General features: G+C 45.3%; 1 protein-coding gene across 1 annotated transcript in view; it reads left to right on the top strand.

The window, feature by feature from the left end:
* E2f7 (E2F transcription factor 7) overlaps positions 1–20,423 on the top strand; it is a 42,473-nt gene that overhangs the window by 682 nt on the left and 21,368 nt on the right. Inside the window, exons 2-5 of the mRNA XM_048418413.3 lie at positions 215–307; positions 9,413–9,691; positions 15,764–15,932; positions 19,769–20,059. Coding sequence (XP_048274370.3) covers positions 215–307; positions 9,413–9,691; positions 15,764–15,932; positions 19,769–20,059 — 832 coding nt within the window. The remainder of the gene's footprint in view (positions 1–214; positions 308–9,412; positions 9,692–15,763; positions 15,933–19,768; positions 20,060–20,423) is intronic.

The raw sequence follows: 20,423 nt of genomic DNA, 5'->3' as shown, positions 1-20,423 counted from the left end.
TCAGTTTTTCTTCTTCCCTGGTTTTCTGTGACTTCTAAGTATATTTTAAGCGTTTGTTCTTGTGAGTTTTAATGAGGGTCGGAGGGTGTCTGCATTCCGGGAAATTCCCAGGAATGCTCTAGGGAAGAGCAAGTGGATGTTCACAAGTGGCATTTTTGTTGTTGGAGTGGGAAATAAATGTGAAACCGTTTTCTGATATAATTGTGTGTTCCAGATGGAGGTAAATTGTTTAACACTAAAAGACTTGATCAGCCCCAGACAGGCCAGACTGGATTTTGCCGTCGAAGATGCCGAAAGTGCACAAAAGGTAAACACATATAAACGCTTGAATCTCTAACGTCTTTTGGATGGTGGTGCCTGGCTTTCATCTTAGGCACAGCACAGTTTTGATGACCATTGAAAAAAGAAGTTTTAAAGAACCATTGTTTCAGTTCTACACCTAGTCACTAGTGTTGGAACCAGCTCCTAAAGTCAAAGATACGCCGGGTGCAGCAATCAAGTGTGTAATGCTTAGAGTTGTCAAGGATAGTTTAGCTAATGCTTTGCAGAAATTAGAAATATTAGTACCAGATTTAATGTTAAAAGGCTGAGAAATACTGACTTCATCCTAGTGAATCTGATACAGAGCTTCTACCAAGAGTCTAGTCTGCCTAGCATACAGGGCCACTCACTAGCTATTCTGCGCGGTTAGCAGCCCTTCTGCTTCTTTTATACTGAGCTGCACTCTTCCTTTTTGCGCGTCTCTGCATCTTGAACACATTACCAGCTAAACTGGCCGTAGCAATGTCTACACCGTCACCTTGGCCTGGAATGGCACAGGTGTGCCCCTCAGTGGATGCCCTGTGGAAAAGCTAGAGCAGTGAAGTCTGAGCGTTCGTTTAAGCAAAGGCAAAGAGGTACAACAAGCCAGTTGCAGGAACCTTGAATGTACATCTATCGTAGCAACTTCCTCGGGCATTGACCCTCTCTGGATTCCAGGCGTTAGTTTTAGGTTAGTGTCAACGGTGAACCTGCTTGGTGGCAAAGAACATCCTTTCATACGATACTGTATTTTTGTTAGAGGAGGAGATACATACCAAAACATTATTGATTTAAACATTACCTAAGAGTATGACCTTAAGAATATGGTCCAAATTTTGATTTGGGAGGTTTTCTGTTTTCCTTTGTAATTTGGATGGTTTTGGAGAGAGAGAGAATGAATGTGTGTGTGTGTGTGTGTGTGTGTGTGTGTGTGTGTGTGTGTGTGTGTGATGTATAAAATCTGTGCAGTCAGTACTCCATTCTCTTTTTGGTCAATGACTTGCCAGATACCTTCCCCACGGGCTGCTAGGTTTGCCTCAGTCAGTACTGTTGAGCTCTCATGGGGGTGCAGAGAGACCTAAATGACTCAACAGCTTGAGAAAATGGTTATAGTATTTGAACTGGAATGAATAAGCTGGGGTTCAGCTCAGAGAGGAGGCAAGAGATGAGAACAGAGTGGTTTTGTGGGGACATTGGGGACCCTTTGTCCTCTCCCCATTGCTACATAATGAAGTTTCCTAAGTATGATAGGAACATGGGTTATATAGTCACAGATACCCGAGTTTGATTTCCTGCCCTGCCATTAACTAGCTACATGACCCCAAATAACATATTTTTAAGGGTTTTTTTGTTTTGTTTTTTAGCAAATATTTGTGTTCCGAAGGCTAGAGATAGGGAAGGTTAATATCACCTAACCTTTCGTAGTCTGTTGGTTACCACTATAAATTGGAGCCTGTGAAAAACACCTTGCCCATTGGGTTTTTGTTGAGTACCTAGCTTATACATTCTTCATGTTGTTCTGAATTAATATAATTAATTATAGTTCCTGAATATAAACAGGAACTATAGTTTCCTCTTCCAGCCCTCCAGACCAAAATAATCACACAGAAACTATATTAATTACCACACTGGCTCAGGAGTATTTCTAGCTAGCTCTTCTTACATCTTAAATTAACCCATTTCTATTAGTCTATGTACTGCCACGAGGCCAGGTGTTACCTCGTTTGCTGCATGTTTTGTTTCCTCAGCAACTGGCTAGCATCTGGCCTGACTCTGCCTTGTTTTTCTCTGTATCTCTGCTCGGTTTTCTCACCTGGCTTTACTCTGCTAAACCATTGGCTGAAACAGCTTTATTCATTAGCGAATAAAAGAAACTCACATACAGAAGGACATCCAGCATCATAACAGTCCAATCATAACTTGCCCTTTGGTTACGTGAGAGGCTTTCAGAGACCCAGATGGGAAAGTAGCCAAGTAGATTAAACTCCAAATAGAGGAGGAAGAAATACATGCATAGACCTTGGAAAGCTTCAGGGGGAGTTTTTGGTTTTGGTGTTTTGGGTTTTTGGGTTTTTTTTTCTTTTTTCCCCAGGATTTGGGTTGAGCCTTACTGGGTAAGAAAAGTCAACCTATACTAACAGAGGTAGTGAGAAGAACATATCAGACAATAGAAACAAGGTTTGAGCCTTTGAGAAAGGTTTGAGGAATCCAGAGTAGACAGAAGCCAGGGAGGCAAAGCTATTCCTTCTGAAGGTCCCTCGGGGGTTACCAGTGAGGGCATCACTGGATCACTTGTCCCTTTGAGGACCTCTTTCTTGACATACACCCTGGTCCAGATCTGCATGCTCACATCTCCCGATCACGTGCAGAGAAACTTGTTTTGAAAACAAGAACTTTCGTAGCATGATCGCCCGACCTTACTCTTTTTGGTTATGGTATAATAAACAGGCTGACCAGTGTCCTGATTGATGGAGAGTTTGGAGCAGAGAGGATGGAGCTCTTAAGAGGACTTGGTGAAATTGCTGATGCATGCATTGGGCTCGGAGGGCACGCGTGCTAAGGCCCTGGAGTGTGAGAAGAGGGCGACCGGCAAAGAGGTAGAAGCATGCTGGACTTGATTGTGCATGCCTCTAATCCAGCACCCTAGAGGCTGAGGCCGGAGAACTGAGACCAGAGTAACAAGCTCATACCTCCACGAGCTTCTGTGTGTTTTTTCAAGGCCTTGAACGACTTTGGGGAGTGGCTAAGGAGGATGACAGACTCAGCTTGGAATATGCTTGCACCTGTGCGACAGGCAGACAGGTAGCAGGAGGCAGCTGATGGGCTGATTTCAGAATTCTTGAAAGGTTGTAGCCGTGGAACCAAATTTCGAATTGTGAGCACATAGTTTGCCTTTAAAGTTGTGTGTATGAGGCTGGGTGAACCTTAGAGTAAGGACAGATAGAGGTCTGGATGTGGACTCATGTAGTTTGCAAGAGTACGAAAGGAAACCCAGTGAAGGAGATTGAGAAGCTGTTGTCAGAAGTACAGAGCGTGAAGATCGCATGCGCAGTGTCTTAGGAGCTGAAGTCTAGATTTTATAGAGCCAAGACTGACTGTCCCCCTTGCTGCTTTGGTGAGGCGGGGAAGCAAGATGGCTTCAGCACCGGTTTGATGGTCAGCCAAGAGGTGATCTGAGTGAAGAGCATGGATTAGAACAGACGAATGGATAGGGAACCTCTTGGAAGGTGTCAGGAAGAAGGTCTCACTGTGGACTGTTCTTTCTAAAAGTGTGCTCTGGCGGGAAGGAGTATTGATGGCCCGTCACCAGGGGACACTTCCTGACATGGAGTCTGCAGTGAACCCTGAGCAGCAGGCAGGGTTTCCACAGGCAGAGCTCTGCAATGTTCAGGGAAGGGTTTGAGTGTGGTGGAGGACAGGTTTGAAGCAAGCCAGTGGAACCATGTGTGAGCTGTGTATGAAGAGGGGACTGGAGAAGACGTTAGTCAGATACCATCCAGAGTCTTGTGAAGCTGGTCGTCATATACGTGACCGAGATTGCATAATCAAGGCTATATAGAGACATAACCAAGTTGAGAATTAAGGTCTTTTAGCTTCCAAGCTTTTTCTGTGGCAGTATACAGCATGTTTCCCCATAACCATAGTCCTGGTACTTATTAATAATAATGGTGTGTGGTATGGAGGGCTGCTTGTTGGTTTTCGGCTGCTGGGCTAGCTTAGACCCAAAGTAATCACACAAAAATGTATTAATTAAAACACTGCTTGGCCCATTAGCTCTAGCTTCTTATTGGCTAACTCTTATATACTAACTTAACCCATCTCCATTAATCTGTGTATCGCCACGTGGCAGGGGCTTCCTGGTAAAGTTTTGGCATGTCTGACTCTGGCAGCTCCATGGCATCTCTCCAACTCTGCCTTCTTCCTCCCAGCATTCCGTTTAGTTTTCCCTGCCTAGCTCTGTTCCCCTATAGCTCTGCTATAAGCGCAAAGCAGTTCCTTTATTCATTAACCAGTAAAAGCAATGCATAGACAGAAGGACACCCCACACCAGTGGTGAACATTTGCAAAGCATTTCCCGGGTAGCTGTGTTTTACCTTGGAGTATCACAGCAGCGTAGTAGCAGATAAACCTAGGTTCATTCCTTCCTTTATACCTGAGGGCTGTGAGACCATTTCACGGCTTGCATTTCTCTGGATCCTCTGACCTAAGCAATGTCCTACACTTCCTAGTGAGCAGCTCTCACGTGAGTGTGATGTACAGAAAACTTGTGGGTACCCTGGATTGTAGCAGAGGAAGGAAGAGAGCAGAAAGGAGCATAATTGGACAGGGCAAGAGACTGAGCCGCAGTTGAGTCGTGATGGAATTCTGATATAACACTACATCGAATTCAAGGCAACCCCTTTGAGTAGTCCTGAGCTGGCAAAGAGACCCGATCTTCGCATACTGTTAGGAGTTTTACCAGTCACTGAGTTCGGTGGTGGCCTCCCAGCAATGGGTGTGGTCCCGGGTTCGTGGGCTCTCCTTAGCCAAAGCAATCCAGCCAAGGGCGTGTACTGTTGGCATGGCTTCCAGCAGCTGGGAGATGACTCATTCATTCCTGAAGAGAGCTGGGTACATCTAGTGTCTACCATATAGCTAGGCACATTCCTAGAAAGTCTTGACGGTTAGTCTGAGCCCTGTGTTTTGTGTATATGTGGAAACAAGGAATCAAGAAGAATGGGCACCCAGATCTGGAACTATTCTAATCCCTCGCTCTGCCCCACACAGTGTCCGGAAGGCAGTACGGACAGGTGGCACCGGTGTAAATAGATCACACCTGATCTATTCCTTGCCTCTCTGGGACTTCACAATTGGTGTGCCATTTTTAAATTTTGATGTAGAGGTTAGTTGGGGCTTCTATTGCTGTGACAGAACCATGACCAAAAAGCAAGTTGGGGAAGAAAGGGTTAGTTGGCTTACACTTCCGCATTGCTGTTCATCATTGAAAGAGGTCAGGGCTGGAAATCAAGCAGGGCAGGAACCTGGAGGCAGGAGCTGATGCAGACAGAGGCCATGCTTGTTCTCCATGGCTTGCTCAGGTTGCTTTCTTATCGAACCCAGGACCACCAGCCCAGGGATGGCACCACCCACAATAGTCTGGGCCCTCCCTTGTCAATCACTAATTAAGAAAACGCCTTACAGCTGGATCTTGTGGAGGCATTTTCTCAGTTGAGGCTCCCTCCTTTCAGATGACGCGCGCGCGTGTGTGTGTGTGTGTGTGTGTGTGTGTGTGAGGTTGACGTGAGACTTGCCAGCACAGGTGGATTACAGCCCTAACCCAAACCACATTACCTAACTTAGCCATGACTCTCTCACATAAACTGTGCATTTTTAAAAATGCACCCATGTATGAAGAAATTACTCATCCTGAATTGCTCCCTCACTACGAGAAACTTAAGAACTCATTCCTGTATGGACATGTACCCTGGAAACAGAAGGGAAAGAGAGTAAATCTGTCTACTCATCAGCCTAGGACACACCTTGTGTCTTGAGGGTACCTTTTGGCAAGACTGTTCATTCAGCACCTGGAATGGGCAAGGCATCTAGCGAATATGATGTGTGGGACTGGCCTCCACAAGTGCAGACTCATTATTGAGACAAAGACAAACATCCAGTGTTGACCAAGGTTTCTGTTCTGCCCGATCCTGCAGTCATTCAGTCCCAAAGAAATACACAGAGGCCTACATTAATTATAAACTGTTTGGCCTATTAGCTCAGGCTTCTTATTAACTGCTATATCTTACATTAACCCATAATTCTTATCTGTGTTAGCCACATGGCTTGGTATCTTTTATCAGTGAGGCATTCTCATCTTGCTTCCTCTGTGTCTGGGTGATGACTGCAGTCTGACTTTTTCCTCTTCCCAGAATTCTCCTGTTCTCGTTGCCCCACCTATACTTCCTGCCTGGCTACTGGCCCAATCAGCGTTTTATTAAAACGCTGTAAGTGACAAATCTTTACAGGGTACAAGACCATTGTCCCCCAGCCATCCAGGAAGCTAAAGAGCAATGCAGTGTGCTATGTTCTATTAGAGCTAAGTGCGAGGGCCAATAGGAGAGAATGGGGAACAGGAGAAAGATAATAGCTGAGTTATATTGGGTGTTTAATATGCACTCGTGAATGAGTCTGAACCCTTGAGGCTGGTATTTTTATGAGCTTTGTCTTTCAGTTGAATAAATGAGAATAAGTGAGGCGTGGAGGAGGAACTGGCCCAGTAGCCTGAGACCCTACATATATAACCACTCTCTTGTGCTGTCTCTCCAGGTTCTACTGGGCACCTTTCCCGGAACTTAGGAGAAGGTAGTTTCCTTCTAATTTGCACCCAGAACAAGCTCATCTGTAGATGCACCATTTCAGAAACTATTCTCTGCTGTTTTTTGCAAGCTGTGCTTTTCCCAGGGGCTGCTTGCTGTACATGACTTGAAGCAACTTGCTAAACCTCTATACCTGCGGTTATGTTAACTGGCACAAACAATAGTACCTTCACCAAGGGATTAGATTAGAGGTTGATACAAGCCCAGGAAACAGGGTGTGACATGTAGTAAATGCTCCATCATTTCCCTTGAGGGTTCATTTGTAGACACCATCAGAATGGCTCACCAGCAGGGACTTGCTACCAGGATTGTTACTTGTGTGCTGCCGCTGAGCTGTGAGGCCTCGTCACCTCCGCCTCACCTTTCCGCCACATTCCAGCACAACAGAGTGTCACCACAGCCAGCTGGCAGCTTCTGCTGACCCAGGGAACAAACGTCGGGTGGCCTGGGAACACGAACACCAATTTCTCCCAGTCGTCTACTTCTTTGTAGAACAGGACTATTGTAGCTATTGATCCACCAGAACCTGAGCGTACAGTAGCGGTAGGATGGGAGATACGTGTCCAGGAAAAGTGTGACATATTGAACCCTTTCATCTTTTTCCTTGTGTGAGTCTCTGTTGGCGGGAAGAGAATTCCACTTGAGGAAAAGTCTTTCTGGTTTCAAATAGTAGAAAAAAAAATATCAGAAAGATGTTTGCTTCTGTTACTTGTTGGAGCCAAATGCAGGCTCTTTATGCTTTTTTATTTTTTTTATCATGTTCTCAATTTGAACCCTTTTTTTTGGTTGTTGTTATTCTTGCCATTTTTGATTTTTGTTGAGCTCTACATTTTTCTCTGCTCCCCTCCCTGCCTCTCTCCTCCCCTTCAACCCTCTTCCATGGACCCCATGCTCCCAATTTACTCAAGAGATCTTGCCTCTTTTTACTTCCCATGTAGGTAAGATCCATGTATGTCTCTCTTAGGGTCCTCATTGTTGTCTAGGTTCTCTGGGATTGTGATTTGTAGGCTGGTTTTCTTTGCTTTATGTCTAAAAACCACTTATGAGTGAGAACATATGATAATTGTCTTTCTGGGTCTGGATTACCTCACTCAAAATGATGTTTTCTAGCTCCATCCATTTTCCTGCAAATTTCAAGATGTCGGTTTTTTTTCTGCTGTATAGTATTCCATTGTGTAGACATACCACATTTTCTTTATCCATTCTTTAGTTGAGGGGCATCTAGGTTATTTCCAGGTTTTGGCTACGACAAACAATGCTGCTATGAACATAGTTGAGCACATGTCCTTGTGGTATGATTGAGCATCCTTTAGGTATATACCCAAAAGTGGTATTGCTGGGTCTTAAGGAAGGTTGTTTCCTAATTTTCTGAGAAATCACCATATTGATATCCAAATGGGCTGTACCAGCTTGCATTCCCACCAGTAATGCAGAATTGTTCCCTTTACCCCACAGCCTCTCCAGCATAAGTTGTCACCAGTGTTTTTGATCTTGGCCATTCTGACAGGTGTAAGATGGAATCTCAGAGTTGTTTTGATTTGCATTTCTCTGATGACTAAGGATGGTGAACATTTCCTTGAGTGTCTTTCAGCCATTTTAGATTTCTCTTTTGAGAGTTCTCTGTCTAGGTCTGTACTCCATTATTTTATTGGATTATGTGTTCTTTTGATGACCAACTTCTTGAATTCTTTGTATATTTTGGAGATCAGACCTCTGTCTGATGTGGGGTTAGTGAAGCTCTTTTCCCATTCTGTAGGCCGCCATTTTGTCTTGTTGACCATGTTCTTTGCTTTACAGAAGCTTTTCAGTTTCAGGAGGTCCCATTTATTAATTGTTTCTCTCAGTGTCTGTGCTACTGGGGTTATATTTAGGAAGTGTTTACCTGTGCCAGTGCCTTGACCCCTTTCTTATCATTGTCTAAGGCAGCATACATGCAGTATGGTGTGGGAGCAGGTGCCGCTTTACCATCTGTCCCAAGACTGCAAAAGTTGGAAAGGCATAGCTTGGCCTTGGGCACTTAGGAACCATGCTGGCGATTCGATGCTACCTTTGGGGCATCTCAGCTCATGACTTGCTGAGGGTCTCACTTGTTGCAGAGGCCAGAGGTTGATTTAAGTGAGAAACTCAAATGGTCAGTCATATGTGGTGGGAATTCCACATTAGTCCTATGAGGGAAAAGTGGCTTAGCAGTATGTGGGACTCAGGAAATAGAAAACAAAACAAAACAAGCGAAAAACTGGTTCAATGAATGGTTGGAGAAACGCTGCTCAGAAAGCAGCAGTCAGCTCTCAGGTGAGCGTACGCTGGTATTTTGTTGGCTTCTGTCCCTTTGACTTGTCCCGTTACTGGGGCTTTTGAACACCTAACTACAAAGGCATAGCTGTTCTTTACTGGTAAATTCAAACTTGTACGTAGGGTCTGAAAATATAAAAAATATGGCCCTGAGGAGCAAAAAAAAAAAAAAAAAAAAAAAAAGACTCAACTGGCCTTCGTTCACAGCTATTATGAGCATCTGTTGGTGTTAGATACATTTGTGATTTCTCTTACCAGCACTTCATGGAAAATATGTGTAAAGGGAGTAGCAGCTATAATGGGTGTCTCCTTGGAGCCACCCATTGGTGCCCATGGAGCTCAGTCCCGATTCTTTCCAGCCCTGATCATGTGTGTGAATTTCCAGGTCGAAGTGGAACAAACTCCACACTCTGAGCCGACTCCTGCCCTTCCTTAACCGCGCTGAAAGTTCTGTTTTCTTTCAATAGGAAAATATATTTGTTGATCGATCAAGGATGACCCCAAAGACGCCGATGAAAAATGAGCCAATTGATCTGTCAAAGCAAAGAATCTTTACTCCAGAAAGAAACCCCATCACGCCAGTAAAGCTGGTCGACAGGCAGCAGCAGGTGGAGCCGTGGACGCCCACAGCCAACCTCAAGATGCTAATCAGCGCTGCCAGCCCCGACATAAGAGACCGGGAGAAGAAAAAGGAGCTGTTCAGACCCATTGAGAATAAAGAGGATGCGTTTGTGAACTCGCTGCAGGTAATTAACTAGCTGCGCTTGTAGGCTTTGTGAGACTTCAAAGATTTACGAGATGATTAAAAAGAAATAGGTTGCCCGTCCAGTCGCATACAGTGTTAAACATGGAATCGTTTGGTTACCAGCTGAATTTTCTCTTAGATTCTTATTTTTCACGATTAATTTTTTCTTCCTTTTCAGACAGCATTTTAAAAATAAAATATTAGTAATTTGATTCAATAAGGAAGCTTGGGTTCTTTTTTTTTTCCCTAAGCACTGTTGAGAATTTTTAATTTCAATAAAGTTCTATTATTCTGTTTGCTAGGTGAGGGCTTTATTCAAGTTAAGCTAGTTTAATGTACTTAAATTTATTTGCTTAGGTTTTTTTGTTGGGAGAATTCTTTTATTTTGTGTTGGTTGGTGGGTTTGGCTCCGGGAGGTGTTTCTGCTGTTTTAGACACTGTTGTGTTGCTGTGAAGAGACACCTTGACCGAGGCGACTCTTATAACAGAAAGCATTTAGTTGGGGCTTGCTTACAGTTTCAGAGGTTTACTCCATTATTATCAGGGTGGGGAACATGGCAGCAGATATGGCTCTGGAGAAGTAACTGAGAACTGTTGGCCTGCCAATCTGCTGGCCAAGAGGAAGACACTGGACCTGGTGTGGGTTTGAACCCTCAGAGCCTACCCCCAGAGACACACTTCCTCCAACAAGGCCACACCTCCTAATCCTTTCCAAATAGTGCCCCTCCCTGATGCCTAAGCCTTCAAATATATGAGAATCTGGGGGCCATTTGTAACTCAAACCGCCACAGCTGCTAATGATTCAGCCCAAGGCTTTATACATAGTGGGCAAACCCTCTGCCACCAAACCACATGCCCAACTCTTAATGTAGAAGGCTCTCCGGCCATCTTTAAATTACATACCACACACAGACGTAGAGCTGCTCGGGACGACATCTTCATACTGTTTTTAAAAGACCTAACAGTCAGTAATTTTCCCTCCCACCCACCTTTTTTTCCGAGACCTCCCAAGAAAAATGGGAGCTTAGAGTCTTCTCAGCTATTTTCCCCCTTCTTTGGTGTATTATTTTTGTAGCGTTGTAAAGATTGCCAAAAGATAGAAATCGGGAAAAGAAAAGGCGATGTCTCAACTTACAGCTCGAAGCTAACAGAGCCAAGGGCGTTTAATCTACCACACATGGCCCTGCCGCGGCAGAGGTTCCTCTGTGTGGCTGGACGCAGACCGTGCAGTTTGGAGAGCAACTCCTGTGTGCTCAGAGCCAGAAACTGTTCATCGTTCCTCTTGAACGTCTGCTCTTTTCCTTGGCCTCCTTTCTGTGTTTTATTTGGTTTGAAAACCACAAGAGTCCCAGCTTCAGGGGGTCACGAGTGAGTGTGGCTGAGTGCCAGGAGGTGAGGTGTGTGGTGTTCCCTGCTCCGGTTTTCCTGGGATCTGCTCTTTGTTTCAGGCGGACCCAAGTATTCATTATACCTTTGGTTTCTTTTGGTTTTTGTTTTTCAAGACAGGGTTTCTCTGTGTAACAGTCCTAGCTGTCCTGGAATTCCCTTTGTAGACCAGGCTGGTCTCAAACTCACTGAGATCCACCTGCCTCTGCCTCCCAAGTGCTGGGATTAAAGGTGTGAGCCACCACAGCCCAGCTTTTTTTTTTTTTTAATTGATAAAATACAGAAAGTGACAGTCACCCAAAAGGAGATGCCAATAATCTCTGTAACAAAGTACTGAAATCTTCCCTTGCTGGAACTACTTCTTATTTCAGATGTCACTAAGACAATTCCATTCCCGGTTTCCTGTCCAGACGTCAGAAGATTTTAATTGAACGCTCACTATAAAGGTTCATGACCTTAAGTGCCCAAAATGTGAGCGGCCATAAATACGTGCTTTTTCATGTCATTGATAGACTGTTTTATCAGATGACGTACCTTTAGTATTTGATGCCTTTAAGACTCGGAGGCTTCCTCCCTGCCCCAAGCACACAGAAGTGTTAATTGACATCAAATAATGATTGCTGAGGTAACCGTTCCCTTGCCAGCTTTCTGTGTATATGTGTATATGTGTATATGTGTGTACTCTTAAAGACTGCGGCTCGGGCTGCTCTGTTGGGATTTCAAGCTTTGTAAAGTTGAGACTATTATAGTAGTCTCTCATTTTGGATTTGCTTTTCCTTTTTTGTTCTTTATTTTGTTTTTGAAGACAGGGTCTCACTATGCAGCCTGGCTGTCCTGGAACTCACTTTGTAGACCAGGCTGGCCTCGAACTCACAGAGATCCACCTGCCTCTGCCTCCTGCGTGTTGGATTAAAGGTGTGTGCCACTAAGCCTGGCTGGGTTTGCAGTTCAACTAGCACATCTCTTCACAGTGACAGCTCTGCCTTTGTAGCGATCCACTGCGTGAGCCATCACCATGCCTGCTTATTGCTCTTGGCCATAGCCGTGGAGGTGGTTTGCAGTTTGGGCCTGATACAAATATACAGCTTGTTCACATCTCTTAGTGTGCATGGCCAGCATTTCCTACATCATAGTTCTCAAAATACTGTTGGGAAACCTCTTTGTTCCCAAGGGATCTTTCAGAGAGCTTCTTATGTGTGTGTATCTGCTTGTCTAAGTGTGTGTATCACATTCGTGCAGTACCCACAGGGGCCAGAAGAGGGCATCAGATTCCCCTGGACAATACTAAGATTTTTGCCAGTTAAATTCCCATTCTCTTGTACACTGAAATTTGAGTGATTATGAGTGTGTACACTGTAACACATTAATACAAAAAGGAGCACAAAATCCAGTTTTCTGTGACTCTAACACTCAAGAGATTTGAAACAGATAAACCCTAACCTTTTCTCACTGGTGTAGCTATCTTAATTTATTTTCTGCTATATTAAATATAGACAATAGAAAACAAGATAACACTCACACCGGCCACTCGGGAAGTAGAGGCCAATCAATCTCTGTGAGTTCAAGGCCAGCCTGGTCCACAGAGCGAGTTCCAGGAAAGCCAGGGTTATGCAGAGAAACTTTCAGGAACATATATTGATCCCACAAAGTTTGAGAATGATTGTTTACACCATTAGTGGAAGTACCATCATTGGCTGTGCACACATTCACAGGGTGATGGGTGCCACATTGATTCCCAAGTGGCTGTCCGTTTCCACAAGGTATGTGAAACATTGACTGATCCGTGACCCTGAGACTGTCACGTGTCACGCTGTCAAGTTACTGGGTGGTCTGTGTCTTTCCGTGGCTCATAAGATTGAACTTCTTTCTATGTGACCACTGGCTGCCATGGTTGTTCCTCATCTCTGTGATGCCTGTTTGTGTGTGTTGGTTTGTACTGGGTTGTTTTTCTCTCTCATAGTGATTTCTTTCTTTCTTTCTTTCTTTCTTTCTTTCTTTCTTTCTTTCTTTCTTTCTTTCTTTCTTTCTTACGTATATAATATTCTGTCTGTGTGTATGCCTGAAGGCCAGAAGAGAGCACCAGATCTCATTACAGATGTTTGTGAGCCACCATGTGGTTGCTGGGAATTGAACTCAGGACCTTTGGAAGAGCAGGCAATGCTCTTAACCTCTGAGCCATCTCTCCAGCCCCCTCTCATAGTGATTTCTAGGAGATGGTTGTATATTCTCGACACTAAACTCATCACTTACTGTGTTTCATATATCCTGTATATCCTGGTTCAGTTGGTATTTGGTTTTCCCCTTTCTGATGGGTCTCAGCTCACAAAGCTTATGTTTAAGATGGCTTTGTGTATAGATTCTTTTTTTAAAGATTTTTTTCATTCTAATTTTTATTCTTTTAATTTACATACGTCTGTGTGTGCTTCTCTGTTCATGTGCCATGTGTGTTCAGATGCCCATGGAGACAAGAACGGGGCCTCACATCCACTGGAAGTGAAGTTACAAATGATTCTAAGTCGCCACATGGATTCTGGGAATCAGATCTTGGTCCTTTGCTCTTAACTGCGGAGCCCATGTCTTTAGCCCCTAAGGGGATCTTCTGGGGCTAGAGCGATGGTTCAGTGCTAAGAACACTTGCTCTTGCGGACGATAGGAGTTCAGTCCCCAGCATCCGCATGGTGGCTCACAACCCTTAGTTCCAGAAGGTTCCAATGCCCAATTCTGTCCTCTGGGCAATGCACACATACTTATAAGAAAATACGTCAATAAATGTGATCCTTTTGTATCTCTTTGATCTTTCACTAGTGTAGGCTTAGAAACTTATTCGTCTACTTTTTCTTTATGATAATTCACTTTTGATAAGTCTTGAGTCCATTTGGGATTGTTTTTTAAATGTCTTGTGAGTCAAGGACACGGCTTTTGGTTTCTGAATGCTTTGTTGTCTGTACATTTTTCACGAGCTCTCCCTCTTTCAGTTGGCGGTGTGGTACTGTCCTGCTCATATCTGTCCTGTCCCTTTATGTGTGCTTCTGCTTATTATATGTATGTGACTTTGTCCAGTTACCTGTTTGAGGCCAGCACAATTTTGCAGTAAGCTCTCCCAGCAGGCAAAGCACAACTTCACCATATTCTTAAAACGCGTGAAGTGTTCCTGATGTTTTCTTTCATATATGATTCGAACTAACTGTTTTCTTACCTTTTCAGACAAAGTGTCACTGTGTAGACCTGACTGACCTGAACCCGTCTGTAGACCAGGCTGGCCTCAAACTCACAGAGATCTTCCTGACTCTGCCTCCTGAGTGCTAGGGTTAAAGATGTATGCCACTGCTCCTGGCTCTAGATTTGGGTTTTAATAGGAATCATTTGGCTGTATTGATTGGAGAAGTGTTAGCCTCTTTATGGTGCTGAGCCTCCTATCCATGAAACTGATACACACCCCCAATTATAAGTCTCTAAGACAGTCATTTTCAACCTTCCTAAATGCTGTGACCTTTAATACAGGTCTTCATGTTGTGGTGACACCGCCCCCCACCATAAAATTATTTCATTGCTACTTCAAAACTGTAATTTGCTACTGTTATGAATCATATAAATATCTGACATGCGGGATATCTGATATGCAACCCCCAAAAAGGGGTTGTGACCCACAGGTTGAAAACCGCTGCTCTAAGATCTTGCGTATTTACTAGATTTACTCCTAAAAACCTTATCATTCTCATTGTTTTATAAATGTCTTTTCCACTGACTTTCTCTTGCTATATAGGAACGCAGCATGGGGTTTCAAACATCTTTTCCTGTATTCAGCTGTCTTGCTATAATTCCTCTTGTTTTCGTGGATTTTTCTGAGTGAACCGTCATAACCTGTTCAGAATGAAAAGGTTTGGTTTGTGCTTTTCAGTCGTTGCTTCAGTTTCTTCTTTCTTGTCCTAACGTACGACTATGATTTCCTACCTAACACAGAGGAGGACCAGTGACGGTGGGCGTCTGTGGGTTTTCCAAGGTTTCTCAACTAGCCAGATACCAGCTTTTGTATTTTCAGGAAGGTGCGATATAAATTTATCAACAGCTTTTTCTGAATCTATTGAGACAATCTTAGCACATTCCTCCTTGGGTCTGTTTATTGAAAAGCCTTTTCTTTCCCGTGGATACCTGAAATGTGGACAGAGACAAGAATGCTACTTGAGTACACTTAGAACAAAAGAGAATTTAACTTATTCGCCCTTTTGGAATTTCACCAAGATTTGGCCCACCTTGAAATATATGACAGTTTCACAGGTCACTGCATCTCCTGCTTTGTCCGAAACGGTCACAGAATGGGAAAAAGCAGGTGCCGATGCACCGGGTCCAAGATGAGGCCAGAGATGCCTCTCCATCTCCAGCGAGCGCCTGCTGTTGCTACCGCTGCCAGGTCTACCCACATCTGAGAGGCCAGGGTGCAGCAACCTCACAGGCCGGTCCTGTTTTAGACTTGTAACCGTGAGCTCTCGGCCTCCTGTTGTAAATGAGAAACAGCTTAGTCCAGAGACGATAAGAGGGAAAACATTGAGAGTACTAGACTAGATATTGTTTTCGCCGGAATCTTGACTGGTGTGGATGTGGGACCACGTTGCCAATGGGCTCTCTAACATCAGCAGTTACGGTGGTAACCACGGCATCTCTCCCCGCCCTTCCTGTCCGCCCTCCGTAGCTCGACGTCGTTGGCGATGGCGCCGTGGATGACTATGAGAAGCAAAGGCCGAGCAGAAAGCAGAAAAGCTTAGGACTACTGTGCCAGAAGTTTCTCGCTCGCTATCCAAGTTACCCCTTGTCCACTGAGAAAACCACCATCTCCCTAGACGAAGTCGCCGTCAGTCTGGGTATGTATCGCCTGATTAACAGGAGCCCTGCCCTCTGTGACAGCAGGAAGCAGGTTACCTGGGATGGGGGGGAGCAGAGGCTTCAGGTAGGGAGTGGACCAAGCTGCCTCCACCCCCACCAGATCTCCCTTCAGTGTGCACAGAGTTCAAGGAACCCACAGGGCCAAACAGAAACTCTGGAACTTTCAATCTTAAAAATGTCGGGGGTAGGGCTATAGCTGAATGGTAAAGAATTCGCTGGTCATGTCCAAAATGGGCTTACCCACAAATACAATACATAACACCATACAGGAAAAAAAACTGTGTTTAACTGTAAAAGGGAATATGTTTATGCTTACATTACAGATTAATCTCATTTTATATTTGTATTTGGAATCTAACAGTATAAGCTGGGTCTGTTTATAATCCCGGTACTTGTGAGATACAAGCAAGAGGACTGTACACTTGGGGCCAGTGAGACCCTATCTCTAGGGAAAATTAGATTTTATTTTTTGGTAATGCTTCCAAGAGTTTGGAACTAGTGTCATTGCCTCTATAAAGCAAAAAATCGAGAACAAGGCCATGATGCTTGAAACCCTGTGCATGGTCTTCACGGCCAGCCGGTCAGAACAGAAAGTGCACAGCTGGACATAACTCAAACAACTAGGCTTCCTAACAAAGAAGAAGGCGTATGTTCACGTGGCAGGGGCGTGTGTACCGTGGGACGCCTGCCCGCAGCTGCAAATACATATACCGTCGCTTTGGATGAGAGACCCCTAGTGGACAGGGACTGTATTTCAGGCTGATTGGATTGTTGACAGTCAGTAAGTAGAAATCACGCTAGTCTGGCGGTATACAGGGGTATCCACTTAATAAACCAGGGAGCTTTCCATATGGGGGATAAGCTAAATGAACAGTTAACAATCATGCCGGAGTAGTGGGCTGTCAGTCTGCGTTACCCGAGCTGATAGTCCTTCAGACTGTTGGAAACCGAGAGGATGGATAGGCACGGGCTAGGATCCGGGGTCAGCAGGGCCCAGCCCTGAACTTTACCCACCTCGTAAGAGCGTTGAGAAGTTATTAACTCTTTCTTGTCTGTAACATCAACTGCCAAGATGTCCCAGAGTTGAGCCAATGCGAGTAACTTGCTTACCTCGGTCTTGGAAAACGGTCTCGCAGAAAATGAGGGGTAACAACCAGATCATCCTGTGCCCTCACTAGGACTCAGGACGTCTTCCCCTGACACCAACCCACTGCCATGAGTTCAGCTTCCATGTAGAGGTTCTGCACTGATGTTAGAGCTGTTTGGGGGGGCCTTACAGTCACAGGGAGGATGAAGGAGGGGATTATTATTCATACAACCTGCAAATCGCGTCATGTCATAGCTTCGTGGAGCCGAACTCCAGAGATTTTCACAGCAGCCTCCCAATGGCCCGTGACGACACAGACCCACTAAGTAAAATGTGTTGCCGTCTCTTCTCATGCAGGGTTGAAAGCTTGTGTCTCTCCCAAGAAGCTCTTTTCCTCAGCGATCATCTCCTGGCCTTGAGTCCGAATCCCTTGCTCCCTAATTTAAAAGGCCGCCATTTACCCAAAGATGTGCAGTTTCACAGTGTTGTTCCCAGAGTCACGCGATATAGATTTGACTCCGGTGTTAATAAGTAAGCATTTAAAGACCTGGGAATGACTTTAGTAAGTAGAAAACAGGACCGCATTTGATTCTTACTCTGAGCCGAGTAACATTGTCACTCAGTTCCGAGGAAAATAGACTTAGGAAAAGACAGAAGTCGTCATTAAGTCCTTGTATGTACAAATAGGACCACGAGTAGAGTTAATAAGACCACCTCAGTACAAAGCAAAAGAAGGCAGAATGCCAGGGAAAACCGTCATCCCAGCAAGCCGCCAAGGAGCCTACAGGCTTGAGACCTGTGAACAGAAATTTAGTACAGCCCCCTAAACCCCCTAAACAGCAAAACTTGGGCATGATTGAAATAATGAGTGATTAAGCTGGCAAGGGGCTGCCACATTTGGCATTTGCCAAAACAACCTACCAAGTGCCCAGCTGCACATTCTTTCTGTCTTACTCTCAAAGCAGTCTGAATTATCTTTCCTTTTCCCTGCTGGTGATGCCTGGCCACTAGGTGGAGACTAAACAGCTTAGGATCAAGCACAAAATAACACAACAGGCAGGCATATGGCGAGCCCTAGGGTGTCTCGGTTGCCTTCACATGACATTTCTGATGGGAAGGTTTATGGGATGGTACAGGCTAAACAAGATGTGTTACTATGTGGAAACAGACTAAAGAACCAGACCACTCTGGACAAGAGACTCCTGCCAGGACCTTCCAACAGGCAGCTGACGCCAAGCCTGGGGTGGAAGACAGGCCAGTTGGGGTCATGAGTGGAAACGTTCTGATTGACCGTGAAATGCCTCTTCATGTGTGTGGTGCAGAGGAGTCCGGACTCTTCCTCAGTCCGGCGTTGTCTTTGTTATTTGGTGTCTTTGTTCTATCTCTCAAAAACCCGAAACCGCCCTCACTGCGTCTGTTTCTGGCAGATGCAAGAAATGGAGCCTCTTTATAGTCAGTTTGGGTTTTCTTCGAAGGGCCTGGAGGCTTTAGTGTGATCCTTAGAGGAGAGCAAAGGGAACAGCAGTCCCGGGGCCTGTCACTCAGGAGAGGGAGTCGTGGACCAGAGATGTTTAAAATCTGCCTCGACTGCGACTCTGTGTTGGCGGGGGTTTGGTGGCTCCAAATGCTGCACGTATTTAGACAGAGTTAACAATTGTTGCGGACCCTTTCCGTCTCTGCTCAAACTTAATTACTTTATAAGGGAAGTCCTATGCTATGAAGAGGTTAGGTAACTTTCTAACTTATAAGGGATAGATTGAGGATTCATGCCCAGGCAGTCTGAGTCTAGAGCCTTCCATGCTTAATCAGCACACATGTTTTCAGTCATTAGAAGAGAAGTCCCGCTGGGGGCGTGCAGCAAAGAGGGCGGTGAATTCCTTTCCGTGCTTGGCCTGTACTGTGCTTCGTGCTTCCCTGATGACCAGCTTGTTAGCGATTGGTGAACAAGAGCACAAGGAGGGTTACTACAAGCCGTGGCAAATAAAGGACTTGTGTTCTTCCGGCGACATGAGAAGGGGACCAAACCCTTGAATCCGGAGTTGCCCGTTAAAAACCGAAGGCAATATTTGCCATATGCTTTCCTGACCAGACTGGGCAGAGGGGAGTATGTTATGTTACACCATTCAAACCCCCAAGACAGGACAGTACTGCCCGGTGATGAGGTGAGAGTCTATATATAGTCCTGTGATTGTTAATCTTTGCTGTCAGTGTGGTGACAGGATTTGGGCTCGTCACAGGAACACACCTCTGGGTGAACCTACCAGGGCATCTCCAGAAAGGTCTGCGCAGGCAAGGCCCACCCAGGATGTGGCAGCACAGTCCCTTGGGGTAGGGTCCCCAGCTGACAAAAATGAGAAGGCAGGACAAGCTGAATGCCAGCTTCGTCTCTTTCCGTTTCCTGACTATAGATGCAGCCGCTGCTTCCCGTCCCCGGCACTGTGACCTCTTCACCATGCTGGACTGAACAATGAGTCAGAATAAGCCCTTCCTTCCATTGCCTTTGTCAAATATTCTGTCATAGCAATGAGACAAAGAACTTATGCCAAGTCCACCAACCAGTTAGGAATGCAGGTGACTAGTAGCCAGCCACCATGTCCAGTAGGGATGCTGTTGCTTAGACCTTAACCTCAGTCAGATAGTTCACGGCACCATTCCAGACCCTTCAGGAGTGGATACACAGAAATGTCCACTTGTGTGATGTCCTCTGCCTTCTCCTTTTGCAAACAGGTGTGGAGAGGAGGCGCATCTATGACATCGTCAATGTGCTGGAGTCCCTGCATCTGGTCAGCCGGGTGGCGAAGAATCAGTATGGTTGGCACGGCCGACACAGCCTGCCCCGAACCCTGAGGACGCTGCAAAGGCTGGGAGAGGAGCAGAAGTACGAAGAGCAGATGGCCTGCCTCCAGCAGAAGGAGCTGGACCTGGTGGATTATCGGTTCGGGGAGCGCAGGAAAGATGGCTCCCCGGATCCGCAAGATCAACACCTAATTGATTTTTCTGAGTCCGACTACCCTTCCTGTGAGTCCACTATGAGTTCTTGAATAATGGCAAAGGGAGGGATGGTCTCTTTGCAAACTGACCGCTAAGATGTGACATGTCAGTGAGACAGCCCTGGGAAACTGGGGACAGAGTCTTTTGACAGCGGGGTGGGGTACACTCTCGCACTGGCTGCCAGCTTAGCTGCCCACTCCACCTCACTTGTGACAGTCCTCCTGGTCAGAATGTAGGAGCCATAGAGACTGATAACCACATACTGTTTGCCTTTGAGACTTCACACTGAAGACATTTTCTTCTCAAAGCATTTTATTCAGTGATCTTGTTTGAGTAGATTGCTAAGAAGAACAACCCCCATAGTTGAGTCTGTTAAGAAAGATAGACAACC

Source organism: Myodes glareolus, chromosome 26 (genome assembly GCF_982192425.1).
Source record: "Myodes glareolus chromosome 26, mMyoGla1.1, whole genome shotgun sequence".
In the NCBI taxonomy this organism is placed as follows: Eukaryota; Metazoa; Chordata; class Mammalia; order Rodentia; family Cricetidae; genus Myodes; species Myodes glareolus.
Note: the sequence above shows the minus strand (reverse complement) of the source record. Positions and strands in the feature narration are given on the sequence as shown.